The sequence below is a fragment of the Gymnoscopelus braueri genome (assembly GCF_963280865.1).
Source record: "Gymnoscopelus braueri genome assembly, chromosome: 17".
In the NCBI taxonomy this organism is placed as follows: domain Eukaryota; kingdom Metazoa; phylum Chordata; class Actinopteri; order Myctophiformes; family Myctophidae; genus Gymnoscopelus; species Gymnoscopelus braueri.
In genome coordinates, this window is record NC_137617.1 from 34446228 (window position 1) to 34472553 (window position 26326).

The following is a 26326-nucleotide window of genomic DNA, read 5'->3' on the forward strand; positions in this document are numbered from 1 at the left end:
ATAGTGTGAAAGGCCTGGTGGCGTAAGTTTAAATGTGAGGCTTCACAACCCTGAGGATGAGGGTTTGAATCTTGGTTACTTCAACTCTTTATTTTTGGTCTCCCTCCCTCCTCACGCTCTTTTTTTTTTACCTCATCTAGTATAAGGTGAATCCTTTATCTGTACATAAATAATAAACCCAAAAGAAGATCAAAACAATTGGACGTGAAAAACAGACTTTATTTATATCTGATAGAAGGTACAGAAAGTAAATGTGACCAAATCAGTGATCAGGGGCACATACTGTATTACTATCATATCTTTATAAGTACTCCTGCTTGTCGCGATCAGTGCAAGGCCAACACTGCTTCCCTGTGTCTCTCTGTCCCCTCAGCACCATATGGTTTAAACAATGCCTATCAGTCCTGTTCCCTTGCCCCGGAACCACAAAACATCTCTTTGGCAACAATAAACATAAAGTGATCTTCTTTTTACAGTACCTTCCCTCTGGCACACATACAGTACAGTACATCAATGTTCTTAGAAGTTATTTAATTTTCTTGAGATACAAAAATATCACATACTGCTTGTCTAGATGGTTCTATGCTAAACTATTACAGAATATTAATTAAGCTTGGGGGCTACCTAGACAAGAGAGAGAGGAGGCAAACAAATACATAGAACACACTACATGTTGATCAGGGAGAGGAGCTTTTCGATATGTGGCACCCTGGTTCTTAAAGGCTTTGATGCCAACTGTGATATGAAATAGCAGCAACCAACCAATTATTTTCCAACAGGCTCAACCCCTTTAAGGGTGATTTAAACTGGGCCATCCCTATGTTACCCGGGTTCTATGTTCCCCACTTACCATAGGGTTAGGGGGTCAAAGTAAAGCCATATGAATTTTTTATATTCATCAGGAGTGATTTCATCCGAGCATTGTGCGCTATAAATATTATTCTGCTACTGTTCGGTGTGTTGATCAAGCTTGTTTTTCTTTGTACAGTAGATTGCCCAAATTGTGAAGATGAAGATATGAGTCTGAATCTGACAAGGTACAGCAGTTCAAATTCTAGTAGCCTACTGTGATCATAGTACAAAACAAAAAAACAGACAAACTCGAACCCAATTAGAGCAAGTGACAGTTCAGAAGGGCAGGCAGTTCTCCTAATTTCTTCATGTTAATGGGCCTAACCCTAACCAAAATTGTCAACTGTGTGCTGAAATAAACTTGGAGGACAAGAAATCTCTTTGCAGTCAAATATAATGTGCGTAATATGTTTTTATTTTCATATTAGTGTACTGATATGAACTGTGCTGTACTGGCCCAGAGAGGAAATGCATATGCATGTAATCCTCTTAAAGTTCATCCCCACACAAGTTTGTTCACTAGTATGAAAAAGGATTTTACACTTTCACTCCGTACCTGAACCCTAAACTCAAAAATGATTCCCTTTTTAATCCCACAGGAATAATTTCAGACAGATGGCTTTTCATAAGACCTTGAAACCATACAATGCTAGAAATCAAATGGAACACTGGGCTAAATGTTTTAGAGGAGTGGTTCTCAAACATGTAAAGGACCCCCAAATATACATGTATTTGGCCACGGACCCCCATCTGAAAGGATTTTGTGCCAGGGACCCCCATAAGAGAAGACATTTTTTTCTTTTTTTTTAATTATTCAAACATTTTTCACAATTGTTCACAAAATTGTCACGATGCAACGCCTTGTGAGCTTGTACATTTGCTATTTTGGAATAGCCAAAGTATAAAATGAGTTTAAAGTGGTTAAACTGTTACTCATTTTGCTGGGGACCCTGTGGAACCCCCTCAAGGACCCCTGGGCCTGGGGGTCCCTGGACCCCACGTTGAGAATCACTGTTTTAAGAGCATACAACGAAGGGTTACTGGGAGTGATGGTGATGCTGGCACTCAATTTGGTACAAAGCATATGAGCCATATATATTATGTAAAATAGTACAGTAGCGGTCCTGATAAAATAACATAAAAACACTGAGAGAATCACAAAATGCTGCATTGTCCAAGTTAGATGAGCTGTTTTCATCGGGACAGCCAGAATGTAACAAGGCAGGAACCATGAGACTTCCATTTGCTTCTTTTTTGTAACATTCTGGGTCTCACTCATGTGTCCGTTGGTCCTGAATTGACCCAAATATTGTCATTATTATATTACTTGTGATACATAAAGGATTTTCGATAATACTCATGATGACAAGGAAAGCAATTTCTCCTTTGGTGAAAAGCCAAAGGTACAGAGTTTGTGTCCATTCACTCAGCATATACATAATAAATTAACTGTCCTACTGGAAAGCCATGCTGGTTCCATGTCATATACAGAATGGTTCCATTATAAATAAAAGGTGAATTGCGTCACAAACTTGTGATGCTTTTCCCCCCTCCATAGTTCTCTGCCTTTTCACTCCAAAAATATGTTCAATTCGACCCAATATATTATTCTGTAGTTTGTATATATTACCATACTCTTTTAATCATTCTAAAATAATTAAGACACTCCCCTATCCTGTTGAGGAGGAAATCCATTTTGAAAAGTGTCCAGAGGCACTGTCTGACGGTTTTCTAAAACCTGACGTCCGAAACCAAACAGAAGTCATGCTAGTGCTGTCCACACGGGGTAGTATATCTCACTCTGTCCCCATCCTCGCCGCTTCCTGCAGAGGAGAGATAATTGTTACTGAATATAAGGTTCCACTTTTCTTCTAAGAGATCCCCCCCTAATGAATGCATGTCTTAAAGCCATGTACAGTAGTAATTTGTTGTACTGTATGTCATAATATAGATTATAGACAGCAATAATTAGGTGACTCTTAAGAGAGAGAAATATGATTGAGTATCTGTTGTCAAAACAGCTGCCTGGTGCACCATAAGCAGCTGTGGATCTGGTTAAGTTTCACACATTTAAATGGTGTTCATTTGACTGACAACATAGATTATTATTGCATATTTTTCAATAAATCTTTGACACCATTGATTTTTTTTCCTGACATGATTGTATATGTTTTTTCAACGCTATATAATAGCCTAGTATGACATTTTTTATAGCATGTCACCCTTTCGAGTATGAGTTTGTTTTATTTTCTTACATACAAATAACATTTTTGTTGCAAAATTCTATGAAATCTCTTCTACTATCGCATTGTGAATATACTATTTATATATATGTTACAGGGTGAATGGAGAACCAGGTAGATTGAAGAAGGCGCGTTCGTTTTTACCACCCACCCAGCAATTCTGTAGAAGCAACACTAGAGGGAGCCACAAGCCAGGCTTGTGCACAAACATATATGGCTGCGACCACACACACACAGTCACACACACACACACACACACACACACACACACACACACACACACACACACACACACACACAAGCGCACACACACGCGCTCATGCTTTTTTTGGTTTATTGAAAGCAGGACTGTTAAGATACTTTTATTGTGTTCTGGCTTTTGTTTTACTTTCTCCCTGACACACACACACACACACACACACACACACACACACACACACACACACACACACACACACACACACACACACACACACACACACACACACACACACACACACACACACACACACACACACACAGTGATCCATGAAAAGAACTATTCTGTCCCTATCGGTTTACAACTCAAACGGCGCTGAGTGGACAAGTGGAGCATCGGCCGGTCAGCGCGGGCACTCGCGCCTGGAGGCGCGAGGGCGCGCTTCCTCGGCCTCAAGCTCCACTTGTCGGCGCGCCTCCGTCGTGGACAAGCGTGTGCGTGTGCACGCGTGTTCAGCGTTCCCCTAGCGTAGCTTCCTGGTTGCTATGTGGGGGGGAACAACAAAAGACAGGTTCGCGTCGGCACATCAAAGCCCCGCCTCTCCGCGTTCTCCTTCTCCTCCTCGGAGGAGGAGGACGGTTTATTTCGCGAGGAGGAGCTCCTCCTCGCCTCACGTAATGAACCCCCGCCTCGCAGTGCCGCGTCCTCCTTCTCCTCCTCCTCCTCGCGAGCCTCGCTAATAAACCCTATCTCGAAAAGCCCCGCCTCGCCCCGAAGCCCCGTGCCTAAAAACGAGCGCTCTGTCTTCAATCTACCTGGTTCTCCATTCACCCTGTGACATATATATGTATATATATTTTTTGGGGGGGGGATTGTCTGCCTTTATCGATAGTTTTCAGTGAGGAAAACAGGAAAGAGGGAGAGAGAGACGGGGAGAGACACGCAGCAAAGGTCGTCGGGCTGTAAGACAGACAGACAGACAGACAGACAGACAGACAGATTTTGGAAGCAGCATTTGAGGACTGCATGGCCCGTGATGGCACAGGGGGAGGTAAGGTCAGAAATATAGCTTTCTTTCCAGCTTTAAAATCAAGTGAAATTGTAGAATCAACTCTAAAACGAACAGGCAGCCATTTGAATGACATTGTGTATACAGCAATGAGGAAAAAACAACATACTGTATGCCATGTATTGTTTAACCAGATAAATTCAAGATCACATGGAAACAAGCTCAATAACATCAACCTTTTAATCTGCAGGGGCAAATGATTGTTTTTAATTAATTCAAGCTCAATTTATACCCCATTTGAACGGTGTTGCTTGCCGAAAAGAACAGACCTAGTCGGCAAGTAGCCTCACGAGCCAGCCTCTGTTCACTGTCGTTCAAGTCGGCAAGTAACACGGCAGTGTTGATTCCGACGACTAAAACTATGACAAAAAAAAAATCGTCGACTACCTTTTTTCACTTACGAAAACGAAATAAAAACTAAGCTATGATGACTAAAACTAAGACTAAATATATTGACAATTTCATCAACAAATAAAAACTAGACTAAAATGTTAGGGAGGGACTAGTGGAGAAGAGATCCAGTAGAACTAAAAGACAAGTCATTTTATGTTTGGTTTCGCTTTGAAAATAGCTGATCTACAAGCTCACAACGCGTCGCAGCGAGACGCGTTGTGAGCTTGTGGATCGGCTACTTTCAGCAGGCAACTAAGTGTAAAATCAGGTATTACGATGCCATCAAGGCCCGCCAAAATATTTTTTTGGTGACAAAATCAACTGTAGATTTAGTCGACTAAAATCTTATGATATTTAGTCGACTAAAACTAGACTAAAACTAAAACATTTCAGATATGTCTATTTAATTTATGTGAATTAAATAAAAGTTTATTCAAAAGACTATGAACAAATAAAATGTTATTCAAAAGACAATGACTAAAACTAAAGGACATTTTATTCAAAAGACTATGACTAAAACCAAATCAAAATGTGCTGTCAAAACACTGCAACACAGTTGTGCGACAGACTTTAAATTAGGTTAAATTAGGTTAACATTCATCTCAGAGCTGAACCCACCTTCACGCTGAGTCCATGTCAGAGTCGGACACGTGTGTGATGGAGAAGCGGGACAGGTTGGAGGGGGAGACGGTGAATCTGGAGTACTTCACAGCTGGCTTGGGCTCCGGGGGGGCCTTAGGAGTGGAGCGAGGAGGCGGAGGAGGAGAGCCGGACACCATCTTGGACGTAGGCAGAGGGAGCAATGGGAAGTCATCCTCCCATTCGTACCCTGCACCTGCAGTGACACAAACAGGAAATTTATGAGCACAGACGCAATGTTTTTAGTGCTACATCAATACTGCAATGTGGAAATACTCCATTACAAGTAAAAGTCCGGAATTCAAAATTTACTTGAATAAAAGTACAAAAGTATTGGCATAAAAATGGAAATGGAATGGAAAATTACTCATTATGCAGAATGTCCCATTTCACAAGTTTAAAAAAAAAAATTGTTGAAAATAGCAGATCTACAAGCTCACAATGCGAACTTGTAGATCGGCTATTTTCAAATGATATATGGGGCTGAAGTGGTTAGTGTAATGTATGTTTTGTAATAATAATCAAAATCTACAAAGTATCTAGTAACTCAAGTTTTCAAATAATTGTAGTGGAGTAAAAGTACAATATTTGCCTCTGAGATGTAGTGGAGAAGTAAAAGCACTGAAAATTGGAAATACTCCAGTAAAGTAAAAATACCTCAAAACTGTACTTAAGTACAGTACTTGAGTAAATGTACTTAGTTACTTTACACCACAGGTGCTCACTGAGTTTGTCCACGACTGGTATAGTATCAGACTTGGTAATTGGTATGTTTTTGTTCAATTGACACTGATGACTAATCATGTGGATCTCGGGTCCACCGTGGGAACGGCGAGACCAATTTGGGAGTCTCGAGTGGTCTTCAAGTGGACAGCCTGCTGTGACGTCAGTCATCTATGTACACAGGGGTCTTCAACGTTCTTCAGGCCAAGGACCCCTTAGGTGACAGAGAGATGAAGCAGGGACCCCCACTGCATATTGGATTCATGTTAAATGTGTGTTTAAAGTCATGTAACGACTTAAACCCTCAATTGTAAACTTGACCTTTGGCTCTGTACTTGGTCTGCTCCTTTCTCCCTGTACACCAAACCTCGAAAATAGCCGATCGCAGGCGCGTTGTGAGCTTGTAGATCTGCTATTTTCGGCTAATGGTCAACCCAGAATATGGATACGAGTGTTCAAGTGGTTCATCTAAAAATTAAAAATAAAGTCCCTATCACACAAAGATTTGGCGACCCCCAGCAGTATCTCTGAGGACCTCCCAGGGGTCCCGGATCCCCTGTTGAAGACCCCTGATCTATGACATACAGTATCTATGATGTATGAGGAGTCCGATCAGAGAGTTAAATATAAGATAATTAAACATTTGTGACCAAAAAAAATATTACCCCAGTCACTTCTGTGGTCTACTGGCAGTGTATACCGTACAATAATGGTGGCGCTGATTAATCCAGGGGGTTTGCAAGATTAGCTCTAGACACCCAGACACACAAAGTCACGCAGACCGATCCTCTTATAGACAACTAGATTCCTGCAGAGCCACGCCATAAAAAGAATAACCAAAAAACAAGGCTTCGCTCTTTACTTACTCTCCTCTGAAACATTTCCGTCGGAGGAATCATCTGAGGCATTGACCTTTTCTCTGGGTTTCCCCTGTGAACTTTGACACTCTGACGGAGGGAATCCATGCTCAGCCAGCTCTTTGGTAGGGCTTTCCTAATGGAAAAAAAGTTACGAGAGCACAAGAGAAGTATTAGCAATAACAGTTTAAAAAAAAATGCTTAGACACTGCCATGGCAGTGGCTTGGCCTAAGAGGGATTATCCTCTTTATGACTTGACTCACTTGATCGAACAGGTAGACAGTGACATCATCAAAGAAAGACACCACCTTCTTCTTGCGCTCTAGCTGGTCATCCAGGGTCTCGGCGGTGAGCAGCGTGGGCATCTTGAGAAGGCTGCGCAGGTTGTGGGCATCGTCGTTGCTGCTCACCACGACGGGCACGGGGTAGCACTCGTCTTCACTCTGCTCGCCTCCACTCTGCTCGTCCTGCACGCTGTAGCTCCGCGGCTCCTCGTCCGAGTCCTCGCTGTCGTCCGAGTCGGCGTCTTCCCCGTCCGCCTCCCCCCCGTCGGCGGCAGACACCCGGCCCTCTGTTGGAGAGAGGCCAGGTAGAGAGACGGAGGGCGGAGGAGGGGAGGAGCACACGAAACGCCTGGGGTTCACCGCGCTACGCGGCGCCACCTCATCCTTCAGCAAAGGGGTCGTTATTTCGCCGGGTGTCGTCGATGACTTGCGGTGAATCGTGTGCTTCGTCTTTTCTGACACCTCAGCAGACTGGACACTGGAGACTTCTGTGGTGAATACCTCTCCATCCTCTGCCTTGACGCCAGAGCTACTGTCTCCATTCAGAGCGTCAAGAGCTTCCTCCATGGCTCCCACCACCTCTGCAGCCCAGTCCCCCAGCGATGAGCTCTCTACCTGGGAAGGCCATTCGTCCAGCCCTTCCTCGGCTGTAGAAGTGGCACACTCTGACAGCTCCAGTGTGTCATCCTGGCTGCTCTCTGCTATCGGGCATGCATCCATGTCTGGAGGCGGAGAGGAGCATGGTTCTCTGTCATTAAACATGTTCTTTATGTGGAGTTCCATGTGTTTGTTCTCCTCCAAAAGAGCTTCAGTGTCCCCTGCATCCCCCTCGTCCTCTTCCTCCTCCTCTTCCTTCTTCCTTTTTTCACCCTTTTGCTCCGTCATCCTCTCCTCCATGTCGGCATTTAACTCATCCCTCGCTTTTCCCCAGTCATCTCTCGTCAGCCTCTCATTTTCGTAGTCTGAGAAGTAGGCGGAGTCCCTGTACGGGTTCTTGTCACTCAGCGGTACAAGAACCGGGTCAGCGGTTTGTGAGGATGTCGACGCCGAGTCTTCCCCGAGTGACAATTCTGCATCTTCGGGTGCCACCTCGGTCTCCACTCCCTCCTCCTCCGCCTCTTCTTCCTCCTCCAGGCTGGTGTCGAGGCTGGGCTTCGTCGGGGGTTGGTCGCGGGGCTCGTGAGGCTCCTTGGGGACAAACTCTGGGCTTTCATTGTTTTCCGTGTCATAGCCACTGTCCATGGCCTTGGGCGAACTGGAAGGGAGCGAGGACGCGGGGCTGAAGCCCTCGCAAGACCCCGTCGTGGACGGCAGGTCGACGGAGTCCATGGAGTCGGGCGTTCCCACTGGCTTCTGCAGTGACTTAAACGCAGGCGACACGCTCAGCTCGCCAGACTCGTCGGCAAATATGCCAGAGGTGACGTCCGTGATGTCGTCCGTGATGTCATCATCATCGTCCTCGTCATCACTACAGTCCAGGATGTCTATGAGGCTGACGCTGGAGCAGCCTCTGTCCACGCCGCTGTCCACAGTTTGACTCAACTCTGAGTCGGGCTCTGTCAGGGCCTCCATCACGTGCATGTTGTCGGTGGGAGGTGGGCTGGCTTTAGTCATTATCAGCATCACCTCTTCTAGCTCGGGCTCTACCGGGTTCTTCACGATCACATCTTTGATTTTGTCATCGTCTTTCTCTACGCTCGTGGCATCATCAATCATAACGTCAACGTACTGTTCCAAGCTGTGTATAGCGGGCGTGTCAGTCTTTAACGAGGCAGGTTTGGCTACAACGGGACCCCCGGGGGCGGGCGATAGATTGGGTGAATCCTCGTTGCCGGGGACGTCGATTAACTTATCTCTGTCGTAGTCACTGTGGCTGTAGTTCATCACCAGCAGGCCGGTGAGGGGGTCGACGAAGTGAGAGTGGCAGCATTCACTCGGCACGGGCACGTCGGCCTCGTCCTCGTGGCACAGGTAGGCATAGGCGTCCGACGGCGCCACCGTATGGTGGTTGCTGAGCGTAAGGCAGGAGCTGTTATCTTTGGCCTGGTGGGGCTCCAGGTAGTCAATGCGTTTTGGCAGAGAGTGGAAGGTCAAGCTGTGCTCCTCCGGCCACGAGTCCTCAATGTCTGTGCTGGGCATCGTGTAGTGGAAGTCAACATAGGAGTCTTGCCTGCAGCTATGGCTGGCCCGTCTGTGGTGGCCCGGGTCACCGTGACGGTGCTTGGCAGGCCACGTGTTGCAGCTGTGCCTCTCCACGAATATATCCTCCTCGTCCTCCTCTTCGGTGTCACTCTCTTGGTGGCCGATGAAAAGCGCCCCCTCTGTCTCCATGTCGATGCTGATAGAGTGGCTGCCGTGCCTGGTGTGGCCTGGCATGGTCTTCCTCAGGGAGCCCATCATGTCGTAGTAGCCTCCGGTCACATTCTTCCCTATGACGGTGCTCTGGCCGGTCTCCGGGTAGTGGTCTCCGTAGGCTTCCTGGGCCGGCGGGCTGTTGACAGCGGGCGTTCTCCCTAGAGGGTTCTCCAACTCTCCAAGGGCCTCCCGCAGGCTCCGCGACCCCCAGCTTTCCTGAAGTGGCTCCACAGGAGACTCCCCTCCCATCAGGTAGCGGTGGTGGTCCATGCCCATAGGGGGCGAGTGTTCATAGTAGTAGCCCCCGTCTCGATCCTTATAGGATATATAGTGACCGGACTCCCAGGGTCTCAGGGGGCTGCCGTCGGACACTTGTCCCAGGAGAGGCTCCATTGTCAGAGAGATGGCAGGGCTGGAGTCGTGGGAGTCATACACGTCTGTCTTATGAATGTCCGCCGACCAGTAAGAGCCCATGTTCTTAGCCTGGCCAGGGAAGGCCATGCATTCCCCCGAGTCTGCGCTTCCGGTCAGGAAGCTCCCGCTGCTGCCCGGGTAGTCGGGGCTGTAGGAGCACATGGTGTAGTCCAGGTCAATGTTGCAATCCACCGGCTCCTCGATGCGGATGTAGTATTCGCTGCTCACTGAGGGGCTGTGGGCACTGAGGACAGGCACCACCCCCGGAGCATGGAGCTGTTTGGGCTGGTAGTAGGGGGGCGAGACTCCCAGGCCGAGCTCCTCCACGGGGCAGCCCCCCACCGTGCCCCCCGGGGGGTAAAATGGATTCTGGCAATGGCGGTCGACCTGGCCCAGGGTGCCGGAGGAAGCTGCGGTGGCGTGGTAAGGCTGCTCTGCCCTCGCCTGCTCCCACTTGTACTCAAAGTTAAGACCATGGCTGGTCTCTGTGACCGTCAGGATGTCGTCTCCGGACTCCGAATGGTAGCCGTCGGTGACCGAGAACTGCTCGAGGAGAGGGAAAGAGGAAGAGGAGGGGTGGTCCGGCAGTAGGGTAGAGGCACTGCGGTGGCTGCTGTGGCCGATGTTGGGCCGCAGTGTGTTCCAGCGCCTCTCAAAGTCCTCCTCCACCTCGCTGGCTCCCTTGGCACACAGGTAGCTGAGCAGGAGGTGAACCTCTTCCGCATTGGGCCTCTGCTCAGGCTGGAGCCAGCAGAACTGCATCACCTCATACCTGGGGATGAATGCGTACACACACGCAGGCACGCACGCACGCACACGCACACACACACACACACACACACACACACACACACACACACACACACACACACACACGCACACACGCACGCACGCGCACACACACACACGTGTAATTACTGTATTCACATGTACTGTAGATGCAAATAGACAGACAGGCAGACAGGACATTATAACGTGCAGCTGAGTACTCGGAGGACGAAGAGCATCAAAAAACAATTTCGAAAACCAAAACAGGAAATGGGAAACCTGCCTTATTTGCATTTTAATTACAATCCAATGAGGAAATGAGCTGGCCCTGGTACTGGGAGAACTGAGAAGAGCTTTAATCGTGTTTTCCATCTCCAGAGATAATGGGTGCATTTGGTCTTTCATACACCATGAAAGCATTAATACTGGGCTCAAGGGTGGGTGGGGTTTATTGGTCGTTGTATGTAGAGGATTCCATCAACATGCTGATGGAACACAGCGCCTGTGTGTGTGTGTGTGTGTGTGTGTGTGTGTGTGTGTGTGTGTGTGTGTGTGTGTGTGTGTGTGTGTGTGTGTGTGTGTACACGTGTCCATGATTGTGTGCGTGCGTGCATAGGTGCGTGCATAGGTGCGTGCGTGCGTGTCTCACCAGCGTTCAGCCAGGGGTGCTTTGAGCATGGGTTTGGGTAGTCGTAGCTGCAGCTCCCTCACAGCGTGGGCCAGGACCTGCCTGTCGGAGTAGTGTCTGTAGGGCTGGTTTCCCAGCTCCAACAGCTCCCAGATGGTCACCCCCAAAGACCTGGACATTAACACAACAGGATGAATATCGCCTCGTATTATGTGGGGACCTCATCATGAATGAACTCGTGAATAACTTTTTTGTAGCTCTTTTCTTTTGCGACAATTTCAGTTGATCTGAAAAAAATGCTTTAAACGGATAGCCTTCCTTTCGTTCTTTTTTCGAGATCAAAGGTGTCATGGATGAATGCGAATGCATGTGAATGAGTGTGAGTTTGTGCAGGGTTCGATTTGTAAAAAGAACAACAAAAAAACAGAGAATGTGGCATTTTCACTCAAGCCCTATGTGTCTTTCATTTTGACACATTGACAGGTCTTGACAAATCTTGACACAATTTGTCAAATCTTTGACAAATTTAGACAAATCTTGACACATGGTTAAACTGTGACACTATCACAATTTGTGTGTGTGTGTGTGTGTGTGTGTGTGTGTGTGTGTGTGTGTGTGTGTGTGTGTGTTGTGTGTGTGTGTGTGTGTGTGTGTGTGTGTGTGTGTGTGTGTGTGTGTGTGTGTACCAGATGTTGCTCTGTTGGTTCTGGTCAGCCACTAGCAGGTTTCCATGCACCTCATCCAGCAGCTCTGGAGCCATCCAGCGCAGCGGCACGTACATCTGCTCTGACGTCACGTAATAGTCATCCTGGACACACAGAGGCGTCATTAAACCAATTACATGTTTCTATGTTCAAATGTTAAAGTCACATAAAATAATCAGTGAATACATTTTATGATACAAATGTATGATGTTTGTGTGTGTGTGTGTGTGTGTGTGTGTGTGTGTGTGTGTGTGTGTGTGTGTGTGTGTGTGTGTGTGTGTGTGTGTGTGTGTGTGTGTGCGTGTGCGTGCACGAGTGCGTGCGATGAGGTTGGAAAAAGGGCAGGTGGAAAGAGGAACTAGAAGTTGAGAGCAGCACAAGAGAGATAATGACCTGTGTATTTTATATTCTATTACTGTAATGTATTTCTTCTACAAATAGAAATGGTAATTGACTAAAGGAGTAGTTCACCCCAGAAAGTACTTATTTTCTATCGAGTACACACCCCATGAAGCCTTGAATTCATGATTTTTTTTTGTTTTTGTCGTATTCCTAAGCCAATAATTTCATGACCAGCGGTCTCTCCGGTAGGAGACACAAATCAATAGAAAATAAGATTTTTTTTGGATGAATTAAAGCACTGATCCCGTCGCGTTGTGAGCCTGTTTGATATTGTATTCAAAAAAAATAAAAATAATAATATATATATATACATAAATTGTTACAAATGTAAAAAAAAAATCAACATCGATTATTTGATTAAATTCTTCCCACAATTGGTTAAATGGATTAGTTGGATTAGATTTGCCTGTGCAGATACGTACCTTGTACTTGATGTGGGACAGACCATAGTCTCCTATCTTGACGGTGACATCAGCAGTCAGCAGGCAGTTCCTCAGCGCTAGGTCACTGTGGGGCGGCGACAGGACGCGTCCATTATTTATAACCATAACAGTCTAAATTAGCACACAGAGCCAGGCTCATGTGTCTCCATGCACTGTGGCATTTGGAATGCTCCGCATGCAAACAGCATTAAGCAACTCTGAGCTGGAGCCATTATTCTGAGCAATCTGACATTGACAAACTGCTATCTTTTTAGAGAGGGAGTTTATCAACACAAATTACATGGCAAGTAAAGGGCTGTCTGAGATGAATGTTGCAAATAAAATCATCAATAAATTCATTAAAGCTGCAATCCGGAACTTTGTTTAATGGATAAAACATTATTTGAACCAATCTGTATGGTAGAGTATGTTAATACAGTGTAACGAGCACATCTGCAGTGGTTCAATGGAGATGGTCTTCCTGCAGTACTTGATGTATTACTTGCATGAATAAAGCTCATATATAAGCTCATATCGCAATATCTCCCCCGACCAAGCGGAGAATGCCTTCTTGGAAGAACGGCCGCAACTTCGGCTCTCCTGCATGAGACCCGGGTTCAAATCCCGGGTAGGACATGAAAGTTACGGATTGCAGCTTAAATTAATTACTCTACCAATTCGGTAATAAACAAATGCTCATTAGTGATTTTATATGCGAATCTACATATATAATCATTGATGTAGTTATTGCACTTGGAACATTTTCTATTAATTGAGCACATGTGACATCCAGATTGAAGTGGATAAAGACTGGAGAGGACAGGTCATCCCCCCCTGCAACAAAATCACTGATGCTGGAGTCAACGAACAAACACTCAGGCAGCACCAGGATATTGTTCCAGGAAGAAACCATCAAGTGTCAGAGATCCTTCCACTCTGTGGAGGCTGGAGCCATCCAGTCTGTGTAGTAGATTGATGATGTTTACCTAGTTTCTTTGAAGCGCTGAATTGTTGTCTTTGCACTCTACTTATGTGACTATTTGTGTTTACCCCTGTGGTCTGTTGAGTAGGGTTTGTGCGACTCACTCTGATCTCGCACTTGTGAGTCGCTCCGGATAAGATGCTTAAATTGTAAACTTGAAATTGCAATTGATGTAGTGTTTGCAGTGTGTGTGTGTGTGTGTGTGTGTGTGTGTGTGTGTGTGTGTGTGTGTGTGTGTGTGTGTGTGTGTGTGTGTGTGTGTGTGTGTGTGTGTGTGTGTGTGTGTGTGGAATTTGTGTGTTTGTACCTGTGTGTGAAGTTGTGTTTGTGCAGGTGTAAGAGGCCCGATGCGATGTCACAGGCCATCCTTTGTAGAATAAGGGGCTCTGGGGTCATGGTGTCTGAAGCCCTGCAGCTGCGCAAGTAGCCTTTCACATCTCCCTGGACACAGCAAGCACAGTAAACAAAACATGACTCTCGCCGTAGCCCACAGAGCTCACATGCTGCTGTTGTATTCTATTCTGTTCTACTCTAGGCCCAGTTTGTATGTAATCAGCCACTACAGTTAGTAAATATGTGTTCCTGTAGCATTTGCTGTATATACTCGACTTTGGGGCAGAATTCTTCATGGGCACACTTGGCATTACATCCTCTGACCACTTGGGGGCAGATGTGTATTGAATTAAACCCTTGTGAAACTCTGTATACTGCTGTAAACTGGACTGCAACAATAGTGCAGACTGCAGAGGACTGTCTTAACCACATGAATAGTCCCAGCAACACTATTATTGGAGTGAACATTCGGCGAAAATACCTATTTCTATACATCTACAGCACAAGCTCCCAACACGTCGCAAGGCGTCATGCTACTTTTGACAAAGAGATTTCTTGTCACCTTTTTTCGCTAGTTTAGCACCTTCTCAATAGATCCTATTTTTTTCTATGCCGATATATGTTGGTTAACTGTTCAAATGTTTTTTACATTTTGATTTAGACTTGATTTAGCACTTGGAATTGAAGGAGTTGAGGCATTACATTTAGTTTGACGCGAAGCATTGTGAGCTTGTAGATCAGCTATTTTATTTATTTGTTGCCTCTGTCTTATATTATTTGACAATTTGGCCAATGTATGACCAGTTTTTATAGTATAGTTTGTTGATTACTTTTGATGCAGTAATGGACTTTTTTCATATCATTTATTTCTTTTTTAGGTATTAAAAAGGTCTTAAAAGTCCTTAAATTGTCACTTTACTGTCATCTCCCCCCCAAATCATGTGGGGACCCCGGGTTTAAGAGGCTAAGACAGGGAAGGTAGCATGATGAGTGGCCATGGTTGGACCACAGTCTTCTTGTTTAAAGGTCACCCTAGCTAAACAAATAAATAAATAAAAACTTCCAACTCTACCTAGGCTACAACAGTGTAGCATTCTAGCTTCATTTTCTCTCCCACTAATATGCAGACACAACAGAGGGGTCATGGTTGGCAGCCCATTAGTCCACCGCACCTGTTTCTAATCACATATGTAAATCAGATTAAGTGCCGATTAATCACAATAATCCTGCACAAATCACAGCCAAGCCGCACGTGTCAAGTCATGCAAAATGGATGATGACATTCAGCGTCTTCATTAGCATAATTATTCTTGTTTATCACCTTCACCTGTGTGCTGACAGTCACACAGTCAAAGAAGACAAGTTTGGTCCCTGCCCACCATGCCTTTGCAGTGGTGTAGCTGAACACCCTGTGTCATCATGGTTGAGAGATTGATACAGAAAATCTAAAACATTAAATACTTTTGTAAAAAAGCTTTTTTAGTGTCCGAAATATAGTGTGGATAAATATAGGGGGTAGCACAGTGGAGTCAATTATGAAGTGAATCAGTAGACACAACACAACACAACACAACAGTTACAGCAGAAAAGAAAATGTATAAATTAACAAAATATATGTTTTGATGTGTCTTTTTGTCATGACCTATTTGTGATTGGTACAAATGTAGATTGATTTATCAGCACCTTGGCCTGTCATTAATGTTTTTACTGGCCAAAATAATTAAACAGCATTTTCCATAAACTACATTAACCAGAATAAGTGCAATATACCACTTTACACGCACATTAATAAAGAAATATAGATAAAAAAAAGAAGATAAAGTAAACATGGTTTCTAAGAGGAGAGCAAAGCTGCTACACAGTACCATCGTCAGTGCTAATGTAACTCTGATAGTGTGCGTGTAACCAAATGGGCCCTTAAAACACTTAAACCCTATTAACTGGGGTCCCCCAGGGGTCTATTATTGGTCCCTGCATTTCTTCCATTTACACCAAATAACAGCCGATCAGCTAAATGTTCGCCTATTCAGTCACATTTGTACACTCTTTGAGTTAAATTAACAGCCCTCCACAATCTTCTCACAAAAAGGAACATCTACTGACTATGGATGCTTGCAGTTGTTTGCTTTGGGCCTCTAATACCACTACAGGTACAGTAATTCCATGGTGTAGCACATGAGTTTCCTCACCAGTGGACAGAACTCCATCACCAGCAGGTAGGGTGTGACCTCGGTGCACTGAGCCATGCACTGCAGGAGCGCAGGATGCTGCAGAGCCCTGCAAATACACCCAGTTCACAGAGTCAAACACAGGAACAGCAAAAGTATAAAAAATATAAATAATAAATGTATTAATTATAAATAAATACATGTATACACATATGTGTGTGTGTGTGTGTGGGGGGGGGGGGGGGGGGGGGTAGGGAGAGAGGGAGTACCTAAAATGAGTGAGCCCGAATCCTATCACTACACATCCCTCTCAAAAGGCAAAAGATCAACATATCAACATAGAATAGAGTTCCCTCAGTCAACTCGTCCTGATGCTCAACAGATCATTTCTTGGCAAATCCAACCCAACCACATTATCAATCAACAAAAACAAAAACATGATCTAATATTCTACTCAGTGTAGAGAGTGAGATTACCCAAATGGACCCTTGACTTAACATTTCATCACAGGATTTTGCTGTGAAGAATGAAACTAGACATTCTAGTCAAAGTTGCACGCAGGGGGTTTCTGCCACTGGCTGATGATGAAAAATGGCTGGTGGTTAATTGAATGTGTCATCACACCCTGTATGATAGAGTGAAACTGACAACCTCAGAGAGATGATGAGTAGGACAATTTAAAGTCTATCATCAATGCGTGATTAAACAAGATGGGGTCTAATAACGGCGTGGCTTCCACATGTGGATCTGGGACTTTGTGTGGCCAAAGTCAGACGTCAGTGACGACGCATCTATGATACCGTCACTGTCGGGCAGAAACCTTGTCCAAAGCTGTTACTTTTCAGAAAATGGAAAAAAGAAGCTGTGTTCCAATTGCTTTTTTTGCTACTTTTGTGTGACACTAGTAGAGCATGAATTTACAAAATAACATAAAAGGTTATGGAGATGCAAGGTTTCTGCCTGACAGCAATGATATACAACTATCATCTATATAAGGTTTCTGCCCAATCCAACATTTCATCAAATATAAAATACATGGGAAAAGAAAAATTTATGGAGATACTTCCTTGGCCTACTGGTAGCATGCACAGCAAATTTGTTACTGATCATTCAAATGGTTTGAGAGATTAAACCTCAAACAATAGAGCCATGCCACAAAAAGGTGAAGACCAAAAGAAAAAAACAGAAAGGTGGAAGTGAGGAAGAGAGAGTGTGAGTACACAAGATGATGTAGTAAAGTATTGATGTGAGGAAGTGATAGAGAGCTAGGGAAAGGGAGAGAGAAACAGAGAAAATGTTTGTGTGTCTGTGGAATGTATGCGTAGGAGAAAGAGAGAGAGGGGGGGGGAGAGAGAGAGAGAGTGGGAGGAAAGAAAGAGAAGAGAAGAGAAGAGAAGAGAAGAGAAGAGAAGAGAAGAGAAGAGAAGAGAAGAGAAGAGAAGAGAAGAGAAGATTACCGGTAAGGCTGTGCTTCCTCTAGGAAGTGCATCTGGTCCTGAACGCTGCCACTGACTTTCAGTTCCTTGATGACCACCTGGGTGGTGCTGTTGAGTCCTGCGTTCACCTCCCCCAACAGCACCTGCAACAGCACAGCAACACACACACACACACACACACACACACACACACACACACACACACACACACACACACACACACACACACACACACACACACACACACACACACACACACACACACACACATGGACGCACGTGAGAACAGTGGAGCGGGCCAGGGTGTACAGTCACAACAGTTAGGAGGGGACATACATGCACAAAAATACATATACGAATACAAGTGTTGCACGAAAAAGTGAATAGACACACACAGACATGCATAAAGAAAGAAAGAAAGAAAGAAAGAAAGAAAGAAAGAAAGAAAGAAAGAAAGAAAGAAAGAAAGAAAGAAAGAAAGAAAGAAAGAAAAGAAAGAAAGAAAGAAAAAACACGGGACACAGGAGAAAAGAAATGCATGCAGCCACAACCAGACACACAAGATGGACATACCCAGTCAAGGTACACAACAGTGGAAAAGGTATTTGTGTGCATGAGTGAAATGAGTTTCAGAGGTAAGGGGCATGTGGGTGGGGTGGGGTGGGGTGGGGGTGATGAGAGAATAAGAGAGAATGACAACAATATGTTATCCGTGTGAAACTACAAGACACACAACAGACAGCGCAGCGCGGCCTCCAATCACACAGTTATTCGATACATCATAGGATTTCTCTCTGGGGGAATTGTGGAGAAGTGTGTCACTCCTGGGAGCGGCTGACATCAAAGGCAGGAAGAATCAGGCCCCCAATTACACACGCACACGCACACACACACACACACACACACACACACACACACACACACACACACACACACACACACACACACACACTCTACAGGTAATGCTGCATGTCGGCCATTTTAACAAGCTCCATTCGGAACATGCCTGGGATCACGGTGCTGACTAACAGGCGTGACGCGAGCCCCTGGCGGCGGTGCGTTTCATCTAGCTCACACACACACACACACACACACACACACACACACACCACACACACACACACACTCAGGTGGCAGCAAGGACCCGCCGAACAACAGAGAAACAGCCGACAGAAATATTAAGACGACTGAAGACACAGAAGGGGCGGTCTTACCTTCCCGAACCAGCCATTACCGATCTCTTTCAGGTAGAGCAGACTGTGGCGGCCGAGGTCTGTGGATCTGAGGAGTTGGACTGGAGGAGACGAAATGAAGCGATATTATAGGTAACAGTGAGGACAAAACATGATGACATTTGTACCCTATGTTCCATTTCTTCTCGGCACTGACAGCGCACCACATCTAAGATCCCAAACGGAACTAGTTGAATCCACCCTCTGTCCATTCCCACAGTTGTAAGTGGCCGTGCACGCTCTAATTGACCTTAATGCACACTGAGGTGTCCTTGAACACTAATGGACAATTACCCCAAACTAAACAGAACGACCTGCTTTCTGAACTCTTGTCCTGCAGTATGTATTGACCCTGCTCTGACACCACTCTGTCTGCCTGTCTGTGGCTCTGTCCTCCTCTCCCCAACGCATATCACTGTCAAGCATTCAGAGATGACCTGTGTGTTCCCAACCTGCACAACGCGTTTTCGAATGTCCTCACTACATCCAAGCTCAACCAAACAAGACGGGACTGACGGGCGGCAACATCACCCTCACTCTCTCTCTCCCATTCTCTCTCTCTCTCTCTCCATCCCCCCATGGTGACACTGGCATTCTCGGACCAGAGGCAGACAGACAGCGCTTTGTGGTGTAACCGCCCTCCTCCGGCCCGCCACACAGTCCACTCACTGTGTGGAGGCCATACTGGACAACCCTGTCGCGATCCCGGGACAAGTCATTCCGTGGGTTCGGCTCACGCACGCTCCGAGCTCCAAGGAAAATCGAGGCCATTGTCTGGCTGCGAGGGCTGCATGGCACCAGTTAGGACCAGTACACAACACACTGGAGCTATTATCTAGCAGCTCCGTGACATACAGTAATAGCCCTGAGCCGAGTTGTAGTGATAAGTGTTGTAAACAATGGCTCCTTGCCTACGCCCTGTTGTCTTCTCTCCAGGCCCTGGATGTTCACGTGGTGAACTAATGCATATAATGAAAACTACAGCAAGTTTCATGCATGTGTTTGTCTTGAAAACCCAACATGACACATTGAACGCATCCCGACAGGTAGAGTCGAAACCGTACCATAATTTCTTACATGTCTTTATAGCAAATACAGTAACTCAATTTCCATTTGACAGTGCTGTCTGCCCTCACTAGGCTGAGCGCTGCTGAGCATCCATCTGAACAATGTGTGCGGCTAATATGGCCACTAGGCAGGAAGTTCTTATGGAGACGCACAGCGGCTTAAATCACTCGGAGCTAAATGGAATTCCTATTACGCCTCTCCAGTCCAGTAGATCTGAGAGTATTCACTGCTGAGCTGCTGGGCTATAGTGCTGTCCTTGGACAATCCTCGGGCCTAATTCAATTCTGATGTTCACCTCCGGTTGCATAACTCCAATTCAAATAGCGGCACTGGGAGCATTTGGAGGTGGCTGTGCGTAAATTGAGAATGTAATTTGCTTTGGCGTATTTGTGAAAGTGTGACTGTGTGGGTTGGACGTATAGTGTATAACATCGATATGCTCTGAGACTGTGGTGGTAGTGGTGTGTGTGTGTGTGTGTGTGTGTGTGTGTGTGTGTGTGTGTGTGTGTGTGTGTGTGTGTGTGTGTGTGTGTGTGTGTGTGTGTGTGTGTGTGTGTGTGTGTGTGTGTGTGTGTGTGTGCACGCGGGCGCGTGCATGTTTAACCTTTAGCTTAATTCTTGTATTTATTCGACTAGTACATGCAAATGCTGTATTTTCTCTTATTTATGCGAGTGTGGTTACGTCTGTGTGTGTGTGTGTGTGTGTGTGTGTGTGTGTGTGTGTGTGTGTGTGTGTGTGTGTGGGGGGAGGGGGGAGAGGGTCGCGAACTTCTTTGCTTTTCGCTGTACAGCTTGCAGTCCGTCAGGGGAGGGCCTCATGGCCCCTGGCACTGGACTGAGCCAAGCTCTTACAGTATGGGTGTCTCATCAGGAGCCCCACCTATCCCCCCGACTCCTCATCAGTGGTGTAAGGTAACTAAGCACATTACTGAAGTGTACTGTGGTGTTCTTACTTTACTGGAGTATTTCCAATTTTCAATACTTTTACTTCTACTCCTCTACATCTCAGAGGCAAACATTGTACTTTTACTCCACTACAATTATTTGAAAACTTTAGTTACTAGTTACTTTGTAGATTTTGATTGTTATTACAAAACACAACATTACCCACTTCAGCCCTATATACATTTCGGCCATTTGAAAATAGCCGATCTACAAGCTCACAATGCGTTGCATTAGAAAATTGTGAAATGGGACCTTCTGCATAATGAGTACTTTTACTTTTGTACTTTAAGTATATTTTGATACCAATCCTTTTGTACTTTTACTCAAGTAAATTTTCTACATGATGGTATTGATACTTTTACTTAGTTCTTCTTCCACCACTGACTCCACGCTACAGTTCCAGTACACAGCAGAGAAGTTGAAAGGCTGGGTAACAAGCTCACAACTGCCTCGCAAAACACAACGCGTTGTGAGCTTGTAGAACGCCTATTTTCTGTAAAAAGATTTGGTGCAACAAGGGGAAAAAAAGAGCGGACCAAGTACAGAGACAACTAAGTATTCGTTTACTAAATGTAGAGGGTTTAAGTGGTTAACTGAAAGAGTAGGCAAAGGAAACGAGCACAGGACAGATAGATGGAGAGAGGGAGAGGAGGAATATGAGGCAGTAGAGAACATCATGTACAGTAGGTTTATCTCTCCTGTCAAAACAAGTTTAGCTGGGGAGGATGTCATTGGGAGATTTACATCTGGGGTGCAGCACTCATGGTGACTCTGTCACCATGGCAACAACATTATGGCAGAGTCGGAGATACTAGTCGACACTTGGAAGTAAACTGCGACCAGCGTTAGTTCACTGCTCTTCTGACCACTTCGGGTCAAACCTTGTGCAGCATCAAAATGCACTGATTTAACTTTGCAGCCATAGCGGGGTGCGGTTTTGGGACAGTCTGGCCCCGCAGGCGAACTGCGTGGTGTGACCCACATTAAGTCCAACCACACTCCATGTCATAAGTTTATCAGGCCCAGATCTGCTGCCCTCAGCTCCGTACGCATATCAGCCCCCGACAACACTGGCCATTGTCACACGCATCGGCCAGATAGGAAGAGCGAGAAAAGGAGGGCCCTGAGTGAAAGGGGGATATTCTCATCAGGGCCTGGCGCACTTGCGTGCCTCACATTCCACGGAGCAGCAGCGTAGGCTGGCCGCCTGGCCGTCATTATGCAACAGGCAGATGTTTGTGGGAGAGAGTGATTTGGGGGACAGAGAGGGACAGAGAGAGAGGGAGAGAGAGAAAGAGAGAGAGAGAGAGAGAAAGAGGGAGGGGGGAGGGCTGGGGGGCGTTGAATAGCACGGAGTTCATTCTCTGGCGACACAGGGGTAGTAGAGACAGCGGGATAGGTGGAGGCCCAGCCGAGGCCAACACTAGGGCGTTGGTCACTCACTCTGGGGCCAAACTCTTAACTCAGACCAGAAGTACAATGTACCTCACCCATGCACTGCTCTCACACCCTTGAAAAGTACTTGCATTTGCAAACCACTGGCACATTCACAACGCTTCATTCCAAGAGAATGAATATGCCATTAACACAGCACTGACACAATAGTTCAAAAATGACATGATGTTCGGATCTGCTGTTACAGCTGCCACCACTATTGCATCAGTTTATAACTGAGTCCGTATAAAAAACTAAATCTTTGAGGTCTGCATGTGTTGACTGAGAATTATAGCTACTACGCCTATGGACAGCAAAATTATGTGAATAGTGTTGGGCTGCGAAATGTTGAATATTGTGTTATATGTGAATTTAAATACAAAAGAAAATCTGTTTACCAACTGAATAGAAGTAAATTGAGTTGAAGTTTAACCCATTAAAACCGGGAAATCGTCATTTTAGATTTCAGCTAAGAAGTATATATAGCAACATGCGTTTTTCAGAAAACTCTTAGAATTTAGAACAGTGGTTCTCAAAAAATGTTGAACATTTTTGAAAAAAAAATAGTGTTTGAAAAATGTTGAATATTTTAGAAATGTTTTAACACAAATCTTCTCTACTGGGGGTCCCTGGCACGAAACATTTTCAGATGGGGGGAGGAGGGGGGTCCGCGGCCAAATACTTTAATACAATTTGGGAGTCCTTGGCACGAAAACGTTTGAGAACCACTGATTTAAAAGGCACTTGTAGAATCGGCCCCAGTCAGCCTATGTACCTGATCTAGCCGGCTGTTTGGCCACAGGGAGGCAGATCTCGGTGAGAGGCAGGATGTACACCTCAGGACCGGTCTGGGAGGCCGGAGACGCCAGGGTGGACAGGTCTGCATGGTACTCCTCCTCCCCATCCACATTCTGGAACTCCTGGAAAAAACACACACAAAAGGTCACTGAGGTTAGCTTTAACGAGGCTTAGGAGACCACCATACCAAAGAAGAGGGAGCAGGTTGCTTGTAGAATGGCTGGCCAGCTGCCAAGCAATGTTTTGACAGCAAGATTGCAGACAAAACAACGATCAATGTAAAAACACCCGCATTTTTCACAAAATCTACAATAAAAATAGCACAATAGCCATCTCTCAAGATATCTTGCCATAATGACCATGTGTCAGGAAGCATCATATAAAACAGTCTAACCACTCACTGATGTGCCTTTTATTAAATTATGTCTACTGTGTAATGACACAGTTTTGTGTCAGCAGAACCAGAACATGACCTCAACAAATGGCGCAGGCATACACAGATTGTATAATATTGTTGGCTTGGTTCTGGGGGCACTTGTGATTGTTTTCACATAGGGAACCAAAGCAAACCAAAACACGCCGTACTGGCCTAGTTAAATGTCTGGAATGGGACATTGTAAACAAAGCCACTTATGTTTCCCCAAAACACATTAGCAATAAAAAATGAACCTCATCCACTACTTTGAACTGAAGAAAGAGTGCTGCGTGAGTGCTGCGATACTTTCAGGAAACCAAGTCCATTACTGCAGTGCAGAGTCGGAGTGGACCCACTTTCTAATTCTATTTACGAATGTCTTCACATTTTCTTTGAAAGCTGAAAACATATCTGGTCAGACAAGTCAGAAAGTGGTCTAGAAATGACAAAGAGAACAGTGTAGCACTAAATGACGAACTGCCATTTCAGTGCTCATTTGTCAATTTGATGGAGTGAAAATGAAGGCTACATCCACCGCAGCACTGGACCGATCTCTAAAGAAAGCATTCATCCCCCATGGCAGATGGCAGCAGCAGTGATCAATAGGTTGTAACAACATTGAGAGTGGCAACGATGCGCTTGTGCACGATTGATCACGATCGCTAGTATCGAGTCACGGCGACTGAGCACAAGTCACCTGCGATAACTGGACCGTCTTTATTTGACCCGAGATCTGCTCTGAGGTTATGCAGTGAGGTTCGGGTTGAATGCAGTGACACATTGTAGAAGGAAGGAGAGATAGAGGAGAGGAGAGGAGAAGAGGGGGGGGTGGGGGGTGTAGGGAATTGGCAGGATTTGGAGACCGGATGTCAGGATAAAGCTCTCTCTTAGTTGAGAGCTGTGGAATGGAGGGTCCCAAACCGTGGAAAACTCTGACCCACTGTGGCCCTAGTTCACACACACACACACACACACACACACACACACACACACACACGCACACGCACACGCACACGCACACACACACACACACACACACACACACACACACACACACACACACACACGCGCACACACACACACACACACACACACACACACACACCAACACTTAAACATAAAGACTTCCTTTAGTTGCTTCATCCTGTCCCACAAGTATGCACACACGCGCACACACACACAGCACAGGCACGTCCATAATACAGACGAAACGACGCTCCCAATCTTCACACGGCCCTGTGCAGACCAGCTTCAACATGTGTTTTCACTCTCCACATCATCAGTGACACAGACCGCTCACACACCACACACACACACACACACACACACACACACACACACACACACACACACACACACACACACACACACACACACACACACACACACACACACACACACACACACACACACACACACACACACACAGGCTCATACACTTACATATACATTCACTCACAAACACACCGGCATGTAGAAATTGTATAAAGACACATCCAACGTGGAAAACATTCCTTACATTCTGCAGTGATTGGACCAACATGCTGCATTAAAACGCACCCCAACGTTCACATACAGAACTTCTTTTTCACATGCAAAAAGAGGGCTGAAAAAACTATAACAATTCTCACAAAACAGGCATAAATATAAATAAGTCACAGAAAAGCAATACTACATTTACTGGTTTGTTTCTGTTCATTATTTCACCTTGGAGCTGAGATGAAATTAATTTACCAAACTGTTTCATTCCCCTTGCCCCATAACTAAATAGCAACGGAAATAATACAATTCAACCCCATGAAATGATAAAAGAATAAAAGAGCCTCTGTGTTTAAAACCACTTAAGCCCTATATACTTTGTTGCATGACAAATAGCAGATCTACAAGCTCACAGCTCATCTTCAAGCTTGTAGATTGGGTTAGCAATTAATGTTAATTAATGTTATAATTAAATAATATTTAAACAAATTTAAGATTGTTTGCCAATAATGAAATGGCAAAAACAGTGACGCCTGGGTCACTAAAGTCAGTATTATTTGACATGGCAGCTCCCAGTGACCAGTGGCAGCATCTTACCTCGCCTCAAAGTCCAGTGATGAGGATGGCATGATGTCCATCCAAATGACAGAATACAGCCTCCTGCTCTGTCCGCAGAGCAGCTCAACCTCAGCACACATATCTCTCTCTCTCTCTCTCTCTCTCCCTCCCTGTCTCTCTGTCACACACACACATACACACAAGTGTCCATGCCCACCCTCACACACAGTGAGTTCCAGAAGGGGGTTGGTTCAGCTGGTGTGATGGGCACGGGAGGCAGGAGGTTGGCGGCGCCAGGCAGAGTGCCCGCGGCAAAGTCATCGTCGCGCAAGAAGAGAGTCTCATTGTTGAGTTCCGAGGGAGGAGGAGGAAGAGGAGGAAGAAGAGGAGACGGAGTCGAGGAAGGAGAGCTTTGTACTGTAGCTGACCGCTACTGTCCCCAGCGCTGCTAGGGATGGACGGACGGATGGAAGGAAGGAGGGAGGGAGAGAGGGAGGGATGGATGGAGAGACAGACAGACAGACA

The 26326-nt window shown here is 45.6% G+C and overlaps 1 protein-coding gene across 1 annotated transcript; it reads right to left on the reverse strand.

Annotated features, from left to right (window-relative positions):
- Positions 1 to 209: 209 nt before the first annotated feature.
- aatkb (apoptosis-associated tyrosine kinase b) lies at positions 210 to 25872 on the reverse strand (the record flags this gene model as incomplete). The annotated part of the gene is made up of 14 exons (XM_080455732.1): positions 210 to 2675; positions 5375 to 5591; positions 6985 to 7111; positions 7240 to 10801; positions 11447 to 11596; positions 12112 to 12233; positions 12954 to 13038; positions 14243 to 14376; positions 16458 to 16545; positions 17894 to 18015; positions 19087 to 19166; positions 23327 to 23471; positions 25284 to 25308; positions 25841 to 25872. 13 exons carry the CDS (start codon positions 25870 to 25872, stop codon positions 5377 to 5379), a joined length of 4887 nt encoding a protein of 1628 aa, XP_080311858.1. The 3' UTR covers positions 210 to 2675; positions 5375 to 5376.
- Between the last annotated feature and the right edge of the window lie 454 nt (positions 25873 to 26326).